Source organism: Drosophila obscura, unplaced genomic scaffold (genome assembly GCF_018151105.1).
Source record: "Drosophila obscura isolate BZ-5 IFL unplaced genomic scaffold, ASM1815110v1 contig_200, whole genome shotgun sequence".
In the NCBI taxonomy this organism is placed as follows: Eukaryota; Metazoa; Arthropoda; class Insecta; order Diptera; family Drosophilidae; genus Drosophila; species Drosophila obscura.
The window spans coordinates 6287780-6309527 of NW_024542791.1; the positions used below are offsets into that span (position 1 = coordinate 6287780).

General features: G+C 41.5%; 5 protein-coding genes across 6 annotated transcripts; 2 read left to right on the forward strand and 3 right to left on the reverse strand.

Moving 5' to 3' along the window:
• Nucleotides 1-232: 232 nt before the first annotated feature.
• Nucleotides 233-1389, reverse strand: LOC111079823 (protein cornichon). The gene is made up of 5 exons (XM_022375137.2): nt 1300-1389; nt 1063-1246; nt 889-1001; nt 672-815; nt 233-590 (listed from the first exon to the last, which is right to left on the reverse strand). The coding sequence occupies exons 2-5, from the start codon at nt 1210-1212 to the stop codon at nt 563-565; spliced, it is 435 nt and encodes a 144-aa protein (XP_022230829.1). The 5' UTR covers nt 1213-1246; nt 1300-1389; the 3' UTR covers nt 233-562.
• Nucleotides 1390-1686: 297 nt separating this feature from the next.
• LOC111079827 (cell division cycle protein 20 homolog) lies at nt 1687-4014 on the forward strand. Its single transcript, XM_041593981.1, has 3 exons — nt 1687-2287; nt 2359-2689; nt 2758-4014. The coding sequence occupies exons 1-3, from the start codon at nt 1976-1978 to the stop codon at nt 3705-3707; spliced, it is 1593 nt and encodes a 530-aa protein (XP_041449915.1). The 5' UTR covers nt 1687-1975; the 3' UTR covers nt 3708-4014.
• On the reverse strand, nt 3984-17568 carry LOC111079826 (NF-kappa-B inhibitor cactus). The gene is made up of 7 exons (XM_022375138.2): nt 17323-17568; nt 15600-16709; nt 14967-15144; nt 14606-14816; nt 5831-5919; nt 5500-5757; nt 3984-4357 (listed from the first exon to the last, which is right to left on the reverse strand). Exons 2-7 carry the CDS (start codon nt 16457-16459, stop codon nt 4286-4288), a joined length of 1668 nt encoding a protein of 555 aa, XP_022230830.2. The 5' UTR covers nt 16460-16709; nt 17323-17568; the 3' UTR covers nt 3984-4285.
• A 245-nt stretch (nt 17569-17813) lies between these two features.
• Nucleotides 17814-18861, forward strand: LOC111079828 (NIF3-like protein 1). Its single transcript, XM_022375140.2, has one exon. It carries the CDS (start codon nt 17893-17895, stop codon nt 18778-18780), a length of 888 nt encoding a protein of 295 aa, XP_022230832.2. The 5' UTR covers nt 17814-17892; the 3' UTR covers nt 18781-18861.
• Nucleotides 18804-20049, reverse strand: LOC111079829 (39S ribosomal protein L4, mitochondrial). Of its 2 annotated transcripts, none has more exons than XM_041593982.1 (3): nt 19940-20049; nt 19129-19885; nt 18804-19073 (listed from the first exon to the last, which is right to left on the reverse strand). In XM_041593982.1, exons 2-3 carry the CDS (start codon nt 19791-19793, stop codon nt 18854-18856), a joined length of 885 nt encoding a protein of 294 aa, XP_041449916.1. In that variant the 5' UTR covers nt 19794-19885; nt 19940-20049; the 3' UTR covers nt 18804-18853. The 2 variants fall into 2 exon arrangements, with proteins under 2 accessions (XP_041449916.1, XP_041449917.1); XM_041593983.1 differs by having other exon boundaries at nt 19129-19831; nt 19940-20037.
• Between the last annotated feature and the right edge of the window lie 1699 nt (nt 20050-21748).

Consider the following 21748-nt stretch of genomic DNA (forward strand, 5'->3'; position numbering starts at 1 on the left):
AAAATAAAGTATAAAGATACGTAAAAACGTGTAAAAAATGTGTTTATTTGAAGCTGCCAATAGTAGGTGGCCTCCAAGTCGGTTCCATTATTCTATCTATGTTGGTGTAGTTGATAAGCATTCCGTAATCTTGACGAACAGAAATGTGTGGGTGGGTGGGTGTTTCTCCATGTCTCCGGCTAGTCGAATAATCCACTATCTCTCAGGCTGCATATATAAAAATTGTACAATTATTACTTCGATTTGACTTTTATTTAATGCTTAAAATCCAACTAAACCACAGATGCGAATTGCAAAAAAATAATACAACTTTACATAAAAATATAAGATTAAAAAAAAAACATAAGCAAACAAGAAAATGCTGATCTGATCTAATAATTCAATATCGCTTTGTTATGAATCGCACTTATGGGATGTACACTAAACTGTACAGAGGTGAAATATATTGTTCGCGGCTGTGAGACAATCTCATTTGACGAGGGACACAGGGCACACCACACACTCGGCGTATGTTTTTATGACAACTTATACACGATGCAGAGATCCCGATCCCCAGGCAGCTCTATGTGGAGATGAGCGAATAAACCATGCTAAAATTAGCCAAGAAATGTTAGACAAATGAGTGTACAGTACGCTGAGGAACAATTGAATTAATATGCATCGCTAATTACCCGTATATGTAGTAGAAAAAGCTAATCAGATAGACGGCCAGCTTGATCCAACCCTCACGCATGTTGCGCGACAGGGTGTCCGTCTTCAGCACCGTTGTTGGATCATATAAACCCGGCCCGGACATCACGGGACGAGTTTTGTACCTAAAAAGACAGGCGGAGGATAGTCCACATTTGAATTTGTTCTGCAAAGTGAGTCATTATGCGGGCTGCTTACCGCCAAATGTGATAGGCAATGAGGGGTATGTTTATGGCCAGAGAGAACCATTCGCCGCACACCAAGAATAACAAATTGAGGAATATGTGGAGCAAATATTCAGGTAAGACTAGCTGAAAGTAGTAAAAATCCATTAAATACATGAACACATCCCAGCGCACTGAGCATACGCACCGGATTAAGGCTGTTACATTGATCTATTGGATTTTTGTAATCTGTTTTAAGTTCATCAAACGCAATGACATGAAATATTGCGAAAAATATTAAAAATGCATCGCCAATCAGGGCGACGATGTAGGTGAAGGCGGTAAAGTTGAACACCATCGTGTAGACAGATAACTCTTGCTAAGGCACGCTACTAAAAATATCACTTTACGTAAATTTTTGGCTTTTTCAATTGTAAAAACTAACTTGTTTTTTTCGTACAAGGGCGGCGATGATGACAGCTGTTTATCACTTTGGTTAGAGGTGTCAAACCATCGAGGGCACTATCGATAGTATCGAGCTACAGTTGTTGCGAATACGAAGACAAATTTGTAAGCAAATCGACTGGTGGCATCTTATTTTTACAATGGACAAGTTCCTAAAAGGTTTCGATGGTACGTAAGATATGCACAACTTTATATAGCATCTATTAAATGATGTTTAATAGCATTTTTTAGTAATAATAATTTGAGCCCGATACTATCACTATAGTATCGATTGTGTCTATCAATCGTTTGACAACTCTAACTGTGTTGTTTCGTGTATAAAAGGGTCACAAATGCCTAGAAATTTACTTAAGTTTTGTTTCTGTAAACTAAATAGAAACGAAACTATCCAAATACAAGCATACAAGCTCCCTTTGTTGCGTTCAGTAGTATATACTGCAGTATATTCAGTATATTTTGACGAGCAAAAGAAGCATTTTACCGAAAGCCGCTTACGGTCACACTGCATTTCCAAATCGAACCGCCATTATTGTTCGCCAAACCAATGAAAAAACCACATCCAAGTGATAGAAACCGAACGCTTGTGCAATTACTAGACAACTGATTAATCATAATTCATAATTGAAACTACCTGACACCCCCGAACGTTTGCCAAAATGTCCCAGTTCAATTTTGTGAGCGATTTGCAAAATGCTCTGATCATGGACGGCGAGACGCGCGGTCCTGCCCCACGCTGGAAGAAGAAGCTGGAGGCGTCCCTTAATGGCAGCGTGAATACGACGCGCTCGGTATTGTCTGTCTCGTACAATACCAGCTTCTCCGGCGTCCAGGCGCCCACCAAGACGCCGGGCAAGAGTAGCGAAGGCAAGGCCAAGAAGTCGACCACAACGCCAACAAAGACGCCAGGCGGTGGCGATCGTTTTATACCGAATCGCGCGGCCACCAACTTTGAGCTAGCGCACTTTCTGGTGAGTGAAGAGCATCTGCAATACCATTGATTGATTGCCTCTCAAAATGGCGTTTATCTTTCTGTGCGCAGGTAAATAAAGACTCGGGCGACAAATCGGATGAGGAGAATGACAAGGCCACTACTAGCAACAGCAACAGCAACGAGAGCAATGTCCAGGCCTCCGCACACAAGGGTGAGCGACAGAAGCTCATCTCGGAGGTGGCCCAAGTGGCTGGCGACAGCAATGGTGGCCGCATTTTATGCTATCAGAACAAGGCACCAGTCGCTCCAGAGTCGCACACGAATCCCCTCAAGGTGGTTTACTCCATCAAGACACCCATATCGACCAAGAGCGGCTCCCGTTATATACCAACCACTTCGGAACGTATTCTAGATGCTCCAGACTTCATCAACGATTACTGTAGGTTGCATCTTGCATCCCCTTTTAAAGCGTGCATCCTCCAATCCTCTCTCGTATTTCTCTTACAGATCTAAATTTAATGGATTGGAGCGGTGACAACATTGTGGCCGTTGCTCTGGGCAGCTGTGTGTATTTGTGGAACGCAGCCAGCGGCAACATTGAACAGCTGACCGAGTTTGAGGAGGGCGACTACGCTGGTTCGCTCTCCTGGATACAGGAGGGCCAAATCTTGGCCATAGGCAACAGCACCGGCGCCGTAGAGCTCTGGGACTGCTCCAAGGTGAAGCGTCTGCGTGTCATGGACGGTCACAGTGCTCGCGTTGGCTCCTTGGCCTGGAATTCGTTCCTCGTTTCATCTGGCAGTCGCGATGGCACCATTATCCATCATGATGTGCGCTCGCGGGAGCACAAAATCTCCTCCCTAGCCGGCCATACTCAGGAGGTGTGCGGTCTGAAATGGTCAACGGATTTCAAGTACTTGGCCAGCGGCGGCAACGATAATCTGGTGAATGTCTGGTCCCTGGCCAGCAGCGGTGTGGGCACGGCCAGCGAGGCCCTCCACAAGTTCAATGAGCATCAGGCGGCCGTGCGCGCCCTGGCCTGGTGTCCCTGGCAGCCCAGTACTCTGGCCTCTGGCGGCGGCACTGCTGATCGCTGCATCAAGTTCTGGAACGTTAACAATGGGTCGCTGATAAAGTCGGTCGATTCCAAGTCACAAGTCTGCTCCCTGCTCTTCTCCCGACACTACAAGGAGCTGATATCGGCCCATGGCTTTGCCAACAATCAATTGACCATCTGGAAGTATCCGACAATGGTGAAGCAGGCTGATTTGACCGGTCACACGTCGCGTGTCCTGCAAATGGCCATGTCCCCGGACGGCGGCACTGTTATCAGTGCCGGCGCGGATGAGACATTGCGTTTGTGGAACTGCTTTGCCCCCGATCCATTGGCATCCAAGAAGTCGGCCAGCGTCAATAGCAAGGCCAAGCAGAGCGTGTTCCGGCAGAGCATTCGTTAGAACAAAATAATTTAAGCCCTAAGCAATAACGTTATAACTATTGTAGACTGTGTGTGCCGTTGCCATAAGATATTTCCTTTTGTTTGCGTTTTAAGTTTAGAGTTATTTGCCGTCCTCTGTTCCTGGACTAGAAAATTATATATTGAATGCTTTACTTTAATTCCTGTTTGCTGTGTTCTACCAAGACGATATAGATACTAGAGAGAGAGAGGAGTTTGTCTAATACTTTATTTAGTTTAAGAGCTTAAATATGTATAAATAAAATGCCCGACATTCTGCATCCTTGTATGCTTTATTTTCATTTTAAGTACTCGTACATACATACATATATTTATGTGTGCTTTGCGTTCATTCTTTCGGGTCGTGGGGCACGGAAGAACGTGTCTCAATGATTATTGCATACATTTTACTTATTTTTTTTGTTTGGTGGTGCAGAGGCAGGGGCAGGAACAGCAATTGAACCAGTTTGTTAAGTTTTGGAATTCGGGTTTTGTTTTTTTTTTTTTGTGCGTTAATCGTATGTGTATATAGATATATTTTAGGCTAAGTTATGGGGTATGTACAAGTGGTTAGGGCACTCAGGCAACTGTCATGGGATTGCCGCCGTTATAGCTGACAAAGTAGCGCGGATCACCAAAGCGATCGTACATCTGCAAGTACACAAAAATGGGGTATACACAATAAAATGTTTGCTAAATTACATACAAATTAAAATTGTTTTAAATAAAAATTGATATTTTTTTAGAGTGACTTGTTAACCAAAAAAATAAATAAAAAACAAAATCAATTTTAACCAACAACAGAAGCAAGTAACAACAAACAATTTAACAACAAGAAACCAAAGTTGTACGACTAAAACTAAACACGTTTACATACCTTTGCCCATACAACATCATCTTCATAATTTAAAAAAATCTTCGTTTTTATAATTTGGATTTTTTGTTTGTTTTTTTTTTTTAGAGTAAAATATTTATTTTTTTCAGTCAAAACATGAAAACATCAATTAGATTTAGCTAACTTAAGGTCTAGTAGAATTTATGGTTCCATATTATTCTGCTGCGTTAAGAGTTAGGGGGGGTGGTAAGTATATAATTCATCTAGGGGCTACGCACACACTCTCACATACATATACAACAATTACAAACACACTGACATGCGCACACAGAGACATACAAGAATACATAGTAGTAGATGTAGATGGATAGATAGACAGATATATAGCAACGAACATCAAGAGTTTACATAAAACGTCAGCTTATAAGAACAATTGTGACAGTGTTAACCACAACTACATATACAGTACATAAATATATTTATGTATAATTGTTATAGTTGTGACACGCACTGTGGTTTACGGACATCAGCATACAGTAGTAAAATGTATTGTATATATTGCAGTGTTTGTTCGTTACTTGGTTGGTTGAATCTTTTCTTTATCTTATTTTGCAGTTGTTTTTCTCTTCTTTCAATGGGTTCTACTAAAACATAGATCCCCTGTCTAGATGATGGACTTTACTTGCTGCTTCTCTATTGTTTGATTTCTTTCTTTTTCTTTTGTTTTGTTTAGTTTTGATTTTTTTTTTGGTTAACAATACATAAATGTGACAATTGTTTATATAGTTTCTAACAGATTGTTTCAACTGAATACCAGTTCAGCTTGAAGGATTTTCCCTTCCTTTTGTTTTCTTATTATTTTTGAACATTTTGGAAGCTGGTGGTGGTCCATTTTTCTTGCTTATCTTCTAGTTTTCTTTTGTTTTTTTTTTCTGTGAATTTATGCTGTCACGCTCACCTTCGTATCGTCTAGATCTTCAATATCGCTACTATCGTAATCACTATCGGGCGGCGTTACGGTCTCGGCACCGCGTTTCTCGAGTATATTTTGCATTCGGGATTTGTTCATGATGCACGCAAACTGATAGGCCGTCAGCCCGGAGAAGGTGGCCGTCTCCAGATTGAGCTTCTCGCACTCATCGAGCAGGAAATTGGCCAAATCCTCGTTGCACCCCTCAATGGCAATGTGTAGCGGTGTGCGTCCCGATTTACCCTCCTATAAAATTATCCAAAAATTGCATTTAATTTAAATTTTCTTTTATCAGTTAAGAGTATTATTTTGGACCTACCCTAGCGTTGATATCAGCTCCATGTGATACCAAAATGCGTAAAATGTCAATATGACCAGCTTCAGCAGCCAAATGTACGCAGCGTTCACCTGTAATCAAACAAAAAAGACATTTTGATTAAAAAAAATTCATTAAAAAATTAAAAAATACAAAAAAAATTTAATATTTAAGTTCGTAAATTTTATTTAGTTTGGAACATTTTGGAACCACTGTGCCTTGGTAAAAGCTGCATTTATGAATGAAATGTGATCGATCTCTTGCTCTCAAAGCTCTTTAGCCATCAAAAGCTCGCTCTCTTCGAACCGCTTTCAGTTGTAAAACAAGTAGCGTTTTATAATACGACTACAAAAATAAAAGCTTCGATTGAAGCAATGACCAGTGGACGGAAGGGGTTGCCATGTGGTCTGGAGGGTGGGGCAGGGTAGGGCAGGGTAGGGTATGTATGGGGTGCCAGCCAAGTGGAGGCTTTTGCCATATAAGACAATATGACAACGCGTTCACTTCGCATGTCTCTTGCTGTGTGTGTGTGCATATGTATTTGTGATTGCTTGACGAGTGGAGTGCATGGGTGTGTGCGTTGAAAAACCCAAGAAATTCCCACAATAAAACAGCAGCAATAACACACACAGCAGAGCACAACAACAATAACAACAAAGGCAAGCAGCAGCAGCAAAAAAAAAAAAGAAAGAAAAAAAAATCAAGCAGTTGCCTTTAAAGTTAACAAACCAAAAAACAAATACAAAAGTTGGATATTTGATTTCTGCTTCAGCAACAAGTTTGCTCAAGTTCAAATTGGTTTGAACACACTAAAGATACGAGAATCCGATACAAATACTATAATATACACGTAGCTAAATCTCAAATAATTTAATTGACATTTAAAATTAAAAGAGATCCCGAATGCTTCTATTTGACTGACTTTATGAGTACGAGCGTACGGGTAAAAGGTAGACAAATGCGAATTATAAGTTGGCAACGTACAAAAGGAAGTATGAATATTGTTTATATATTATATACTGTATGTGCATAATTTGCTAAACTTTTAACAATATTTGACTATTTATATTTTATATTTTTTATAGCAATTTGAAGACTTTTAGAGTCTGTAGAATGCACTTGTACATCTGTATATTTTTTTACTTTATTTCTCTAAGATAATAAACCAAGATAAAAACTAGATACCTTGCACTATTACTATATAAACGGTATTTCTAGCCTTTATTTTATCTGATCTCTCTACAATTCTACTGCTGTTGTCTCCGTCTCCCATCTACTCGAATCATTTTCTCATTCTCAAATTGAGCCGTTTACTGCTTGCTCAGTTAGTTGCTGCGGTCGGGGTCTCTCGTCTCGCATACATATTATAGTTAAAAAACAAAAACAACAACGTTGAAAACAAAGGCAGATTGTTTAGTTTTTTTTTGTAGTATTCCATGCCATGCCATGCCTGGGCCTTTCGCGTGATTTTATGGCTTTATGATTAGTTGACGTAGTCTTTTGGTTTTTGCCTGGTTTTGTTGCTTTTATTTTTTTTGCGGCTACACGTGCTGTTGATTGACTTTCACACACAAACAGCAGCAGTCGGCACGGCAACCCCATTTGCATAATATCCCAACACCCAACAATTGTAGTGGGAAGATCTTAGGAGATTTCCGCAAGTGACTATACAGTCACTAAGCCACTTGCCTATGACTACGACTAGTATTTAGGGAAATGCAGTAATGGTCAAAGTTTGAAATGTAGTATGAGTCAGTCGAAGCCTAGAAGCAATAAACCATGTGCCAATCTAGCCATGAACTTGAGGCAGGGGCGCGAGGGACAGGAAATCAGGAGGTTATCACCAAGAAAGATTGAAAACAAAAATAGATCATGGCATATAAAAAACCAGTACCTTTTTACGTTTCCAGTTCCGTTTTTTTTTTTTTGCTTTTGCGACTGAAGAAAGAGAGAAAGAAAGCGGCGGCAGCGGCTCAAGAAAGTCAAAAACTCTACAGTCCAGTTTTTTCTTTATTTCTTGTTTGTTGTTGTTTTATTTCGGACTCGACGACTACGATGATTGGAGGTTTACAAAAGCAACAATTGTGTCACAAGCTTTAAAAATAAACGATGACAACATGAAGAGTTTTTTCGTGTGTGTTTTTGTCTCTGTTTATTTCAAAGCTCGACTAACTAAAAGGAGAAGCAGCTTAGACTAACCGATAGAGAGAGAGAGAGAGAGAGAGGGACAGAGATGGGGCAGGGGCAGTAAAAGACACGGCACACAGTCCTCAATTGTTGTTGCAAAGCTCGGATCCGAGCAACGTGCCAATCGTTAGCATACGATTAAAGATGGGTAGGCAACAGATAACCAACAGATCTAGCAACTCGTATATGGTAGTTATTAATAGACATAAACATATGTACATATGTATGTACATACATATAAAACATGAAATATGAAACACAAAAGTTTGTTTCAAACTTTGTTTTGGGAATTCCCCCCGCAGCCGCTTTGCTGCGTCACATTAAAAAAAACCTTTAATCCGTTCCACAGTTCAAGCGAGCGTCTAAGATTTTTTTTTTTTTGGTTGGGAAACTGGAATTGCCTGCCAACAAGTCTGTGAAATATTGAGCCCCTGACATGAGCAAATATTATAATGATAATCGAATTGGTGAGCATTTTGTGAGCCGTTTAATAACTGTTATGAAATCGTGCTGAAACTGCGTAGAAAAATAACCCATGGGAAATTCTATTTGTCGAGCACTCGAACGACAATTAAACACTTTCACAAATGCCATCCACTTCACTTTACGTCTCCCCCACTCAACATGCGGAGGACTGGGGGTACCGTACCGCCAGCCTGTACTGTATGACTATTTATACAGGCGTTGGCGTCCGGCGACCTTATGTTAACTGTTATATGTATTTGGAGAAAAACCCAAAAACGGCGCAGTTAAAGGTACTCGACAAGTCAAGTCACCCAAAAAGTCGTCGCAAAGTTCATAAATTTATTGACAGCTCGCAAATATTAAACACGATGTGTTGCCCTGCTGCTGCTGCTGGCTGTTGTTGTCTTTCGTTTAAATTTAATTAATTGTGCTTATTGTTGAAGCAGGCAGGCCAGGCAGATCTCTCAGATGGGATCTGTTTTTTTTCCTCTTTTGTTTTTGGTATTTCTACAACGGGTTTTTGGTGCGGTGCGTGTTGTTATTTCTTGTACTCCCCCCGTAGTACCCACCACTCCACTCCGTACGAATATTTGTCCTTCAGTGCAAGTGTGGGATAACTTGGCGGTTCATTGATTCATAATTATACATTTATGGAATTCAAATTATCCTAATAAAAGATTATTCAAAAAATTATTGGAATGTTTTTTGTTTCAGCGACGCAATTAGATGCTGGAATTCCCATGATCTAATAGCCCCCTGCCATTCCTGTTGAAATGTGTAGTCACCCTGGTACGATGCGTTATCGATAAATATCGATAGGCATCATAATCATTGGAGCTCTTGGGAGGGAATTCCTCAAACTTGGATAACAAATTGTAAAGTAAAGTAAACATTTTTGCAGGTGTGTTATGAGTTTTCCCCAAACGCGTGCCAAAGAAGGAAGGTACCAGGCCATTAGGGGAATTACCTGGGCCCACACAAAACCCACAAAATATACGAAAATGCTATCCAGCTGTCCAAACAAAACACAAGACACACAAAGGCATACAAAAAAGATAAGAAAATATATAGTAAAAGACAATATCAAATTAGTAGTTTATTTACGGAAAGACTTCTGGGCGCCATTTGCCAGTTGCCAATTTTTGTGTCAAAGTCGAACTTTCCCAACGTGAAAATTAAGTGAATTGCAAGTGAAAAACCCCAGACCCAGACGACCGCCAAATGAAGCGAATCAACTCAAACAACAACGACAACGGCAACAACGACTATAACAAATGACAAACAACGCGCAAAATTTAGCACAATTAAAGCTACGGATTTTCCATTCCATGACGTTACCCCAACGACGACAACGACTGACTCTGACTTGGCAATGAAAGTGTTTTGAAAGGCAGAAAGCCACAAAGACTCTACTCGACTCGACTCGATCGGTGGTCCGCAATCCAAAGCCAGTTCCAGTCCCAGTCCCCGTCCGGGTTATGTCAGCGATTCGACACCGCCACCGTCACCTTGTTGACTTTCTTTTGAGCTACATATTGTATTGGGAAGCGATCCGATCCGATCCGATCCGAATACGGAATGCAAATACTTACATACTCGGGGATCGTCAGCCACGTGTGGCGCACAAAACGAACGAGCGAAAAGAAAAAGAAAATACAAAACACAAAACCCAGGTATAATTAAGCCGCAAAATGAGGGGGAATTTTGGGGGAAAATCCCATGTGAGCAACGGAGCCAAACCAACGGTTTCCCATACAAGAGGTCAACTGCCTCACCCGTGTCGGAGTGGCAGCTGCAGTAGGAAAGGAAAGGAGATCATCAACGTATAATGTCGGTATCTGTGCTGTTAGGCTTTTCCAGCAGTTAGTATTATTCATATAAATGTTTTTATTATTGCAATAATAAAACTTCCGTTGCTTTTAAAATTTGCATGAGCTCATGTTCAGCATAGAGGGAGGGTGGTGGGAAAAACGTATATTTTTCTCATTGAATATGAATACATATACGAGTATTCATTGAAGATAAACGAGTATAAATAATGGCAGAATGATAAATCGGGGGGGAAACATTTCCGATATTATGTATGAGATGTGTAGCCTTGTCCATTTTCGATCTTAGTTCTCATAAGAGAGCTGTTCCAGGGGTCACCAAACTTAACAAAACAGTTTCATCAGAGTTAAGCGGATTAGGCGGAAATGAGAGGATCAAACGATTCATCAATCGAATCTACCCACGTACCTAAGATCATTTTATACGTTAGATCAACAATTGAGACAAGAGCAGCAGCTGCACAAAAGCGGGGAGAGGCCAGGTCTCTGTCTCTATCTCTTACTAATTTGTTATTCATTAATGTAATAGTCATTGATTGTGGATGGTCGATGCATGCCATATAGAATGACATAGAATAAAAGCTAAGTAAATAATAATACGGACCCGACTCAAAACGGGTTGTGTAGATATGTATATGTATATGTATATGGACGTAGGTAGATCTCTTCAACTCTCTCTCTCTCTCTCTCTCTGTGCCTCGCATGCGTTCCAGTTTCTTGATGTCTAAGGTACACTTCAATCTATCATTAGATAAGTTGATTTCTTTAACGGCATTTCCATTGTTCTCTCTACGTCAAAGGTTTCTATTTGGTTTTCCAAAGTCAAAGTCCGGCAAGTCATGCCCTGATTGCGAATTTCCAACTGCCGTTTGTCGTCGAGTAGGGGGTTCAAAAAACAAAACGATCGACCTTTATATTCGAATATCGATCACTTGATGCCACTCATTTTGGTATGAGGCCCCAAGCCCAAGATCATCGTAAATAAGGAATATTGAAATGGTAAAACCATTTGCCTGATAGCCAGTTATCTTTTTTTTTCTGTAGTGGTATAAGAGGGAATGGGAATCGTAGCGTCGTACTCGTATAATCGCATAATAAACGACCACCTATGGGGTTTTCCTGGCTGATAACGGGTACGACTGATTTCCAGTTACCAAATGTCTGCTGTCGATCGAACATCGGCTGAAACACACAGCTGGACATATCTCTCTGGCCGGCAGCCTTATCAATCGATTATCGTCGGGGGAAGTACGGAACTTAGGTGCCCAGCAACAGATTTGTACTCTCATTCCGATCAATGAATAGAAATATAAATTTTCCCGATCTTTTGCAGAAAAAGACAGCGCCGGCCGCCGCCACAACATGCCTCACATGCGGCACAAATGTTTCTTGTTGCTTGGGGGTTCCTTGAGATTCTGAAAATCCCTGAAATATTACTAACATATGCGATACGGCCCAGGCGCCTCATGTTCCCATGGGAAATGACTTATGTTTGTGGAAAAAAACGTTCCCCAGTAGCGTATTCTGGAAATCCATCCATCGATCCGGGGATCCGCTTCTTTACGTACAGATAAGCACGAAAGGAAGCCACACACTACACAAGTATAATACTTGGAAACGTCACAATTACTAGGTATACAGATAATAAAACTTTTATAGTGTGCACTCCACGCTCCTCTCTTTTAGATAACGCAATCACACACACAATCAATCGATTACCAAAAATGGGGAAAATTCTGTGGTGGAGTGGTATGTACCTAGAAGGTACCTAAAGCTCTCCTACTATTTATAGAGCCCTCCCTGTCCTACGGGGATTCCGATTGCGTGAGGTTATTTATAATCGAAATCCATTTCCATTTTCCCGTTGCGTGCGTGCAAGCGCGTAGCGTCAATGAAAGCCTCCCAAAAATGGATTACGGGCATTAGCCCGTAATTACAAAAATACTTGGGATTTCCCCACAAGAAATTCATCAGAAGTTAGCTTTGAGTTCAGGTTCGAGGCGGTCAAATGGACTCAGTAATAGCAAACAATTCTCATTTAAAACCTTTTTTTTTTTTTTCTTATCAATTGAAATTTATTGCATTGTTTCAAATTTTTTTGTTTTGTTAGATTTTTTTTTTTAGTTTTTTCTGTTGCCGTATTTGGCCATGAGCCAACCCAGGCAACCCAACAAATGTTTTGCACTATTTTTAACAACATTTTCCGCACATTTAAATGGAAAGGAATTTAGCAAAAAGCCCTTTAAATGGGGTATATAACATTAAATTTAGTCATGCTATTAATATCGGTTGAAAATTCTTTAGAGTACGTCAGGATTTTCAGAATTTGTTTACTTCTAATGCGGTTTCCAGAAAATAAATCCCACTTGGAAATATCTATGTCAAATCAAAACAAAAATGTAGTTGCCTTGCCACATGATGAAATATCCATAAATTCATGGAAATTAAAAGATTATATTCTGACTGGGTGGCGCGGTACTGGAACACTTTGAACTTTGATTTCTGTGGTAGTTTTGTTTTTCCTGTGTGTATTCCCTAAAGACTGACGTCAATTGGCTTGGGAGGGAGGGAGGAAGGCCTGCCCCATCCGTTTGTACATTTGTTTAAGCAATCTGCTTACAGAACTCTGCCTCTGTTCCGAATATTTTGAATTGCTTTCAAATCAAAAAGTTTTGTGTGTAGACTGGTGATCGGGAAAACCCAGAAATTTCAAAAGCGAAATACTCAGGCAGCGTCTGCTCGTCTCGGAGTCGTCTCTCTCTCTTCGTTTTTAATAGTTTTTGTCGGCTATGTCTGCCTGCCTGCTGTTGGCTAGCCAAAATACACATTATATTCAGTCTTCGAAATGGTTATATGTATATATGGCAAAAATAGACATACATATACATATACATATACATATACATATGTATATGTATGTACATGCATATGAAGAGCAGCTGTTTTTGGTGCTCCCAAAAAACCGGTTGCTGCTGGCTTAAGGCTGACCAGCAACCACAAAAATACATATAACAAATGTTTGTTCACCAAAATGTTTGCCACTCACGAACTCGAACTCATTTGGCACTCTTTTTGTTGGGTTTTATTTTTGGGCAAGGTTATAGCAACAAAAAAATGTAAGTGGGGGCTCCGTGCAGAGAAATCGATTAAACAAACGAAAGGTTAAAAGCAAATAACTTTGATATTGCAATAGTACCTTCTGACACAAGTTTATTAACCTTTTTTTTTTTGTGGTAAGACTTTTACTTTTCTTCGTTTGGTTTTAGCTAAAAATAGCAACCCAAATTGAGTGTAAACTAATTTTTTAATCCCTACTAGGGATTCTGCATTATACGGTATTCTCTTTGACTCTTTTCGCTTGTGCGTCGAAGAATCAAATTAGGGAGCAACGAGAAAAATGCTATCTATCAAAAATCATTAAAAATATTTTTCTTGGCTTTTGATATTCCAGTGCCATTTTGCTCTGAGATTTATCAATGGTTTTCTATAAAATAAATATGTGGATAACCATTCTCAGGCCTCCCACACATATTGCCACCACATGCAAATCAATAATTCGATTTCTGTTCAAAATCAAATAAGGAAACCAAACAAATGTTAATGATGGGCCGCCACGCCTGCAAAATTATTTCCTTGACGCAAAATGCATGCGAAATGAAGTCCAGAAATCTTGAGAAACTTAAAGTATTTCAATAAATAACCATTTTGGATACGCCTAATTGATGGAAGTAAACGAATTTACTTTTGAAAAATAATTTCTTATATAAGAGAAAAATCTCTTTGTTTTTCCTTCTTTTCGTTTTTCTTGTTTAATTTGCTTTTATAGTAATTTTTTGCTGACGTCTGAAAACCTGGGAAATGTTTGCTTTTCGTTTATTTTCGTTAATCAATAACGAAAAAAGGCCAAAAGCAGGTGGAGGGGAAGTGGCGAGGTTTTAACGATGGAAAAGCGTGGAAAATGTGCAGGCGGAGGAGGCCACAATGTATTTTTGGCATCTGCTCAAAGGCTATAACCAGATATATGGATGTATGTATGTATTTATGTACGCAAATACACATTCCCCATGGTATAGGATATATTCTATAATATGAACAGACGACAGACAATGTCTCGCACTGTGGCTAGCCGATGTCGGGACAGAATATACTAGGTATATATGTACATATAGGAATATATGTATACCAATATTTTTGGCACAGATTCATACAAATTTTTCATGAAAATATGCCCCAAAATAAACCATTTACTATATAGAAATGTGAATGTATATGTAGGGACAAGCAGTGGGGCACTTACCATCGTAGTTGCGTATCTCCAGATCGGCGGGTAGACGGGCATAGCTGAGGGAGCTAACAGCCTTGTCATTCGAACGATGTCCGTACTGGCGATGCGCCTCATGGATCTCCGTGGCACCAAACTTCTCCGTCAAGGCACGAACACATTGCTTCTCACCGGCAATGCAGGACAAATGCAGCGCCGTATTGCCATGACGATCACGAACTGTGGGCTGTGTAAGGATATTATAAGAATTGTTTAAATTATAGATCTTTGGTCTGTCTTTAATTGCTGTATCATTGGAATATCAAAAGATTGGTATTTCCTCACTGATTAATCAGTAAATTCCACACACAAAAAATTGTAGTAGACTGATATTTACCTCAGCTCCAGCCAGCAGCAGCATCCTCATGATATTCGGTTGGGCTGTAAGGGCAGCCAAATGCAGTGGGGTCTGTGCCACATCGTTTTGGATGTTGAGCAGGCATGGATGCGGTGCCATGCGTATGAGGGCGGCCACCACATCCACATAGCCCGATATGCAAGCCAAATGCAGAGGCCTGAAGAAAACAGAAGAAGAAAAGCGATCAGACAGAGTTTATTTACCTCTCTTTGCCTTTCTCTACCTATAGTCTGCCCTCCCTTTTGTTTCCTTCCGTCCTTTCTTTCTGGCTTTCAGTCGAACACTTGTTGTCTGGTCATGTCTCGTGTGTGTGTGTAAGAACCCAGAAAAAGGCAAGGAAAGAAACACTTGCCCAAAAACCTGTTTTGCAGTTGTTGTTGTTTTTGTTGTTGTGGATGATGATGATACCTGCCCACATACCAGGAAAACCCCCGAATCAGTCACACACATGTGTCAGTACGCGTTTGAAGTCGCGTTTCTCCCCAGTCCCAGTCCCAGTCCCAGTGTCTCTCATTGTCTTTAATGTGATTCATGAAACTCTCCCCCCACAGTTGGTGGTCAAGACGCATCGATCCGTGTTTTTTCGGGAAATTCTCAAACGGAAATACTTACGTGTCGCCGTCGTCATTCTGCTGATAGAACTGCTCCCAGGCGTTTATGATATTGATGCTGCTATTATTCAGATTAGCCGATCCAGAGACAGAGGCGGAGGCTGCCGCATTTGTGGGTTTATTATCACTGCTGGTGGCTGGGGCTGCTTTGCTGCGTCCCGAAATGGATGTGCTGATATGGCTGTGGCTGCTGCTGGTGCCCAGATTGTTGAGGACCTCGCCACGTCCAGCCAGATTGCTTTGGACTGTCCATTGTGGTATGCCGGCGTCTGTGTTGTGTTTGAGGCGCATTTGTTCAGTGGCGGCCGGCTGTTGCTTGATGCCAGCCTGGGAGGATGTTGGATTCTGTTGCTGCTGTTCGTCGTAGTCCTCCTCCTCGGTTTCGTCCTCGTCAATGATGCCCGAATCAAGGACCACGGTAGAGATTTGCTTCTGATCGGGAGCGTGACTGGTTTGCTGCGGTGGTGGCGGCTCAACCGCAGGGGCGGGCTTCGGCTGGGACTGGGTGTCGGTGTCGTGCTCGCTGATAATCTCCTCGCTAAAGATCTGCGATGATTGCGGTCCAGATATAAAACCAGAATCACTTGTTTCGCTTTGTGCTGCAAATTCTTTTTGCTTGTTAATGGCGTTGTCGTTGTCGTTGTCGCCCCTTTGTTCCGACTTCTCGTTGATTTTGCCGCCAAATGAGGATTTTTGATGTTTACTGTTATCAAATGAGTTGGGTTTGTTAGCGTTACGCTGCTCAACACTGGAAGCAGCGCCAGCACATCCACACTCCTCTGCACTGGCCTCCTCCTTGCTAGTATCACTTGTTGCTGCTGCGGCTGTTGCTTTTGCTGCCCCTGTTGTTTGGTTCCACATTTTCGAGCTTTCTAGGGCTTTGCTTTACTTAATTTTCTTTGCCTTTGCTTTCAGCGCTGCTCGGCTCGGCTCTGCTCTCGTTGCGGTTCTAGTTTGGGTTTTGGTTCTGCGGTTTCTATTTTGCGCGGCGCGAGTATGTACCTGTACTTGTTGCTTTGCCCGTTGTTTCCTGAATGTTTCACTATCCGGCACTCCACTGTCGTTTTATTAAAAGTTTGTTTAGCTGGGGGTTTCTTGTTGTTTAGTTCTTCTGCAAAAATAATTAGTTTGCGTTTGAGTTGTGGAAGTGTACTAAGTTGAACGTTGCTTTTGAGCTCAGTTTTAATCGCAAGCTCTCTCTTTAGTCTCTCTCTGCCACACACTCGCACACACACACACACACACTGGCAAAAGTTGACACTCTCGCAAGCTCACGTAACTGCGCTTTCGAGCTTTAATGTGCTATGGGTGCGAGTGAAACAAACGTAGATGGGGGGCGCAAGTGAAAACGCAATAACAGCAATTTGTAGATTAAAGCAATTTATAAATTATACATGTGTATGGCTGACAACAAAAAAGAACAACAAAAAAGTGAACGATTCATTGGGGAACTATTCCATTCCGACCGTACATATATATTTATGTTTCCATTTTGCGCCATTCCATCTGCTTTTGTTTCACACGCACTCACACACGGACACTTCTGGAGATATATTATCTCCGCACAGCCTCTCTCTTTATCTTCCACCTCTTTTGATATCCTATTCTTTTTGTTTTTCATTTTCATTTGCACACATTCTCAGGGATTTCTTTTCAAAATGGCAGCTTGAAAACATTAATTTTCTTTCATATATTCCACAATGTGTACATATTTCGGCCACTACCTTGCAGCTTAATTGCTGTTCCACTATGATTTTCACACGATTTGGCTACGTTTCGCTTGGATTTTAGAAGTGAACTGCAAAAATATTGCTACTTAGCCGCGTTTTATACAAATAACGTGATTATTAGTGTCTCGTTGAACAAATTGTGCAGAAATGTTTCCTGCATGCGACCGCGATTCGTATTTTTGCATCCGCCCTGTTGTCTGTTTTGTTTTGTTTTGAGCGTGTTCCAATCCCGGAAAGATAAAAAAGGGTATGGACATCAAGCGAAACTGTTTGCAAAATCCAAAGTGTGCCAGGTAGAACCACCCTTTTGCCCAACATACCATGAAGTTTATAAAATCCCTGGCATACACGGTGAGGTGAGGTTTGTACGAGCGTTGTAATTTTGCTTGGCCGTCTTTGCCTGTTGTCCGTACCTTTCCATGAGCTCTTCGACTCATTTTTGCGTTATAGTACGAGCCCAAAATATACCTTGTGTAGTATACACAGTAGCTACATATCAACTACATAACACCTGTCAGAAATAGTAATTGTTATTTTAATTCTAAACAAAATTCATAGTCATATATGTTACCCGGTGCCATTACTACCTTAAGAAAAATGAGCAGCTACAGTGGTCGCAAGCTAGCAGCAGTTGTCAAGGAACTGGAAGCCTTTGCTCCGATCTCGCTGGCCGAAAAATGGGATAACGTGGGACTTTTGATCGAACCGCACAAGGAGAGGGATGTGAAACGGATACTCCTGACCAACGATCTCACCGAGCCTGTAATGAAGGAGGCCGTGGAGAAGCAGGTGGATATGATCATAAGCTACCATCCGCCAATCTTCAAGCCCCTGACAAGAATCACCAAGTCGAACTGGAAGGAGCGTGTGGTGGCTGCCTGTTTGGCCAACTCCATTGCCTTGTATTCGCCACACACTGCGTGGGATAAGAAGTGCGGTGGCGTCAACGATTGGCTGGCCCAAGCCGTGGCCATTCAAAGCATTCGGCCGTTGATGCCAGAAATGGGTGCAGAGCCCGGCACAGGCTCGGGGAGGCTGATCCAGACGAAAATGGAAATTTCTCAGCTGGTTGAGGCCCTGCAGCGTCACATCAATAACAATGTGCACGTGGCCCTGGCCGTGGGACATGATTCAAAGACTGTTGTGCGCACAGTGGGCATCTGTGCGGGTTCGGGTGGTTCGTTTCTGCGTGGCATCCAGGCCGATACCATCATCACGGGCGAAATGTCGCATCACGAAGTGCTGGACTTCAATCACAATGGCACCACCGTGCTGCTCTGTAATCATACCAACTCTGAGCGTGGATTCCTGCGCGTGTTTGCACCGAAACTTGGTGAACTCTTGCAGGGAGCCTGTGAAATCCTCGTTTCGGAGAAGGACCAAGATCCGCTAGTCACGGCCACACGGGGATCTCCATTGAGTGCCGCCATCCAGCAAGCTCAACAACAATAGATCGCGATTAAAAATGCATCTTCTTTCATCAAAAATAGTTTCATTACAAATAAAAACGACTAAATTATAACGTTTACACTTGATCTAGCTTGAATTTGCCGCCCTTGCTGGTGGCATCATTGCGATGCAGTTGATAGAGCAGACGCTGCTCCAAATGCTTGACGGCATCCACCGTGAGGACTAAGGTATCGTGCTTCAGCATTGAGTAGACATTCAGACCAAACGCGGGCATCAGATTCACATAGCCCAGGTCGTCGGTGGCATAGCAGATGTTTTCGGGGAACATGAAATCTCTAAAATCAAGGCAATTAGTTCAAATATTTCTCGGGTGCCGTTTCCTCCACTCACTTGTCCACAATCAGCACCGATGGCCCCCAATTGCGCTCCGCTATCAGATCTTTGATGAACTGCGCATCTTTGGTGGGTATGTCCACATTCTCAATGATGTGCAGGTCATCCTGAGCCAGCTTCACGCTCAACGTTGAGGTCAGTCCCATCACGCGCTTGTAGAACGGCAGCATGTAGAAATGTGTGGTCGGCGAACGGGGTCCATGGATGACGCCGCCGCCTTTGAACAAAGGCGAACGTATGGATCCATGTCGAGCACGGCCCATGCCCTTTTGGGGCCAGGGCTTCCTTCCGCCGCCGCGCACCTCCGCCCGTGTCTTGGCATGGGCCAAACTTACATAACGATATTTTCGCTGCCATTCGATGTTCTCCTGAATAACATCCACGCGCGGCTGTGCGGCAAACACATCCGGATGGAGCTCAATCAGACCCACCTTGCGCTCGGCCACTGCATCGCTGTTCTCGATCCACGCCTGGCGGGTGGCATTCCTGTTTAGGGGCGCATAGTCGGCATAATCTTGAGGCAATACCAGTGCCGCCGGTTTTGTGGTGTTGGCAGCGACTACGGACTCCGCGGCTACATTGCTCTTAGTGCTGGTCTTCGACAGACCACGTGCCAGTGGACTCCACACCTGCCTCGATTTACTTAAAATGTTTTTCAACATTTTCTGCTGCTGCACTTTCTACTACTACTACGTCGACTCTGTGTGCGTGTGCTGCGACCATCAAGTGCACACGTATGTGTATGTGTTTTACTCTGTCAATGAGCGCGAAATATTATCATACAAATTTTCGTGGCACGGGTACTCACACTTGCACTGCACAAGCACTTTAATTTCCTTTTTTTTTATTCGGCGGCAGCGAAAAAAATCGACAGCACTTTGTTGTTTCATGAAATTTTCGATCTGCAGTGTGCCCGCGGACTTACCGAAGAAGTATGGCGCCTGACCCTAGGGAATATACCAAAATATACTATCTCATTTTCAAAATATACCGTAAATATACTGACTTGCACGACAATATGCGTTCGATATTCCTCGATTTTGATATTCGGTTTAATATTACTAGATAGTTTACCCACATAGCCCTAAAAAAATAATTTAGTCAAATTCATCAAAAAATTGTGTACAAGATTGGCAAGTTTTCAGAAGTCCTTTTTATTGGATTATTTACATATTAAGGTTCAAACAAAAACGGCCAAAGCATAGAACGTAAATGTTGACTAAATGTGACGCCACATGTTGCTGGTCAACCAAGTTTCTTCTATGCATATGGGCTTTGGTATACCTTATTTCCTTTAATTGATGTTAAATTTGTTGTTTCAGGCTGCTTTGAAACATTAATATTGAATTTTCGTAAGATTGAGTTATTTTTTATGCATATGTTTTGTGTTTTATATATACATTTATCCCGGTTCTGATACCTATTATTGGTACCCATGAGCTACAAAATTTCGTTGATGTCTTTTAATAAGAGACTGAGTAGTTTCTGCATTACTTGGAGCCTGAAATTACAAACAATATCTCAAGTCCATAATATCTATTTTCCCAAGGTATGCAGATTGTTGCTCATTCCGTGCCAAAGTTGCACAACAATGCTGCTACTTCATTTCCCCATGTTGCTGAAATTTTTCCCATACAAATCAAATGTATCATACGGGAACGCGTATGGAATGACGCAACAATGAATCTTCATTCCATACGCGTTCCCGTTAAGAACATGTTTCTCACACCACGAAAATGAGGGGAAAGTCACCACAAAAACGCTCTCTTCACCACTGAAAAGAGACCAAATTTGAAAACCCACCACGAATTGAGAGCGAATTTTGAAAAACCACCACGATTTGGGAGCGAATAATATCGATATTTTTGTGAGCTAAATGAGATTGGCGGTCATTTTCAAATGTACATACATATATGGAAAAATAAATATTTCACTTGATTTGTTTTGTCGAGTGGGACTGGAACCTCAGAAACCGAGAAAAAAATAGCTTAGCCCCGCTCTATTTAATCAGGTTAGTAAATAACTAGTAAATATCAACAAAAAAAAAAAAGAATAATTAATAATTACTTGAGCTCGATACTATCACGATAGTATCGATTGTTTTTTTCAAAACATTCAAAGTTGATATTCCTCGATTTAGATATTCGGCTTAATATTACTAGCTAGCTGGGGCTCTCAGCCCTAAACAAATAATTTAATCCGATAGATACATCAATTTTCTACAAGACTGGCTAGTTTTTAGATCGCTTTTTTTATTGGATTGTTTACATAATAAGGTTCAAGCATAAACAACATAAAACGAATGTGACGTAGCTGTTGATGGCGATGCCAGACTCGTGCAATTCGTAGTTGCTAGGGGGTGCCACACCATGATATTTTGTGACCCGTTTCAATACCGATTCGCTTTGAACCGATCTGGCAGATCTAAAACAAAAATCCGCAAAACAGAAGAAGAAGACATATTTTCCGCAAAAAGGAAGAGGAAGAAGAAAGTTTTTCAACAAAGAGGAAAAAGAAGAAAAACCTCTGCGGAAAAATTTTCCCGCAGTATTTTTGTGCGCTAAATACCCCCCTGGGCGACAATGGGCTAACGTTCTATTTGATTGAAATCATATGC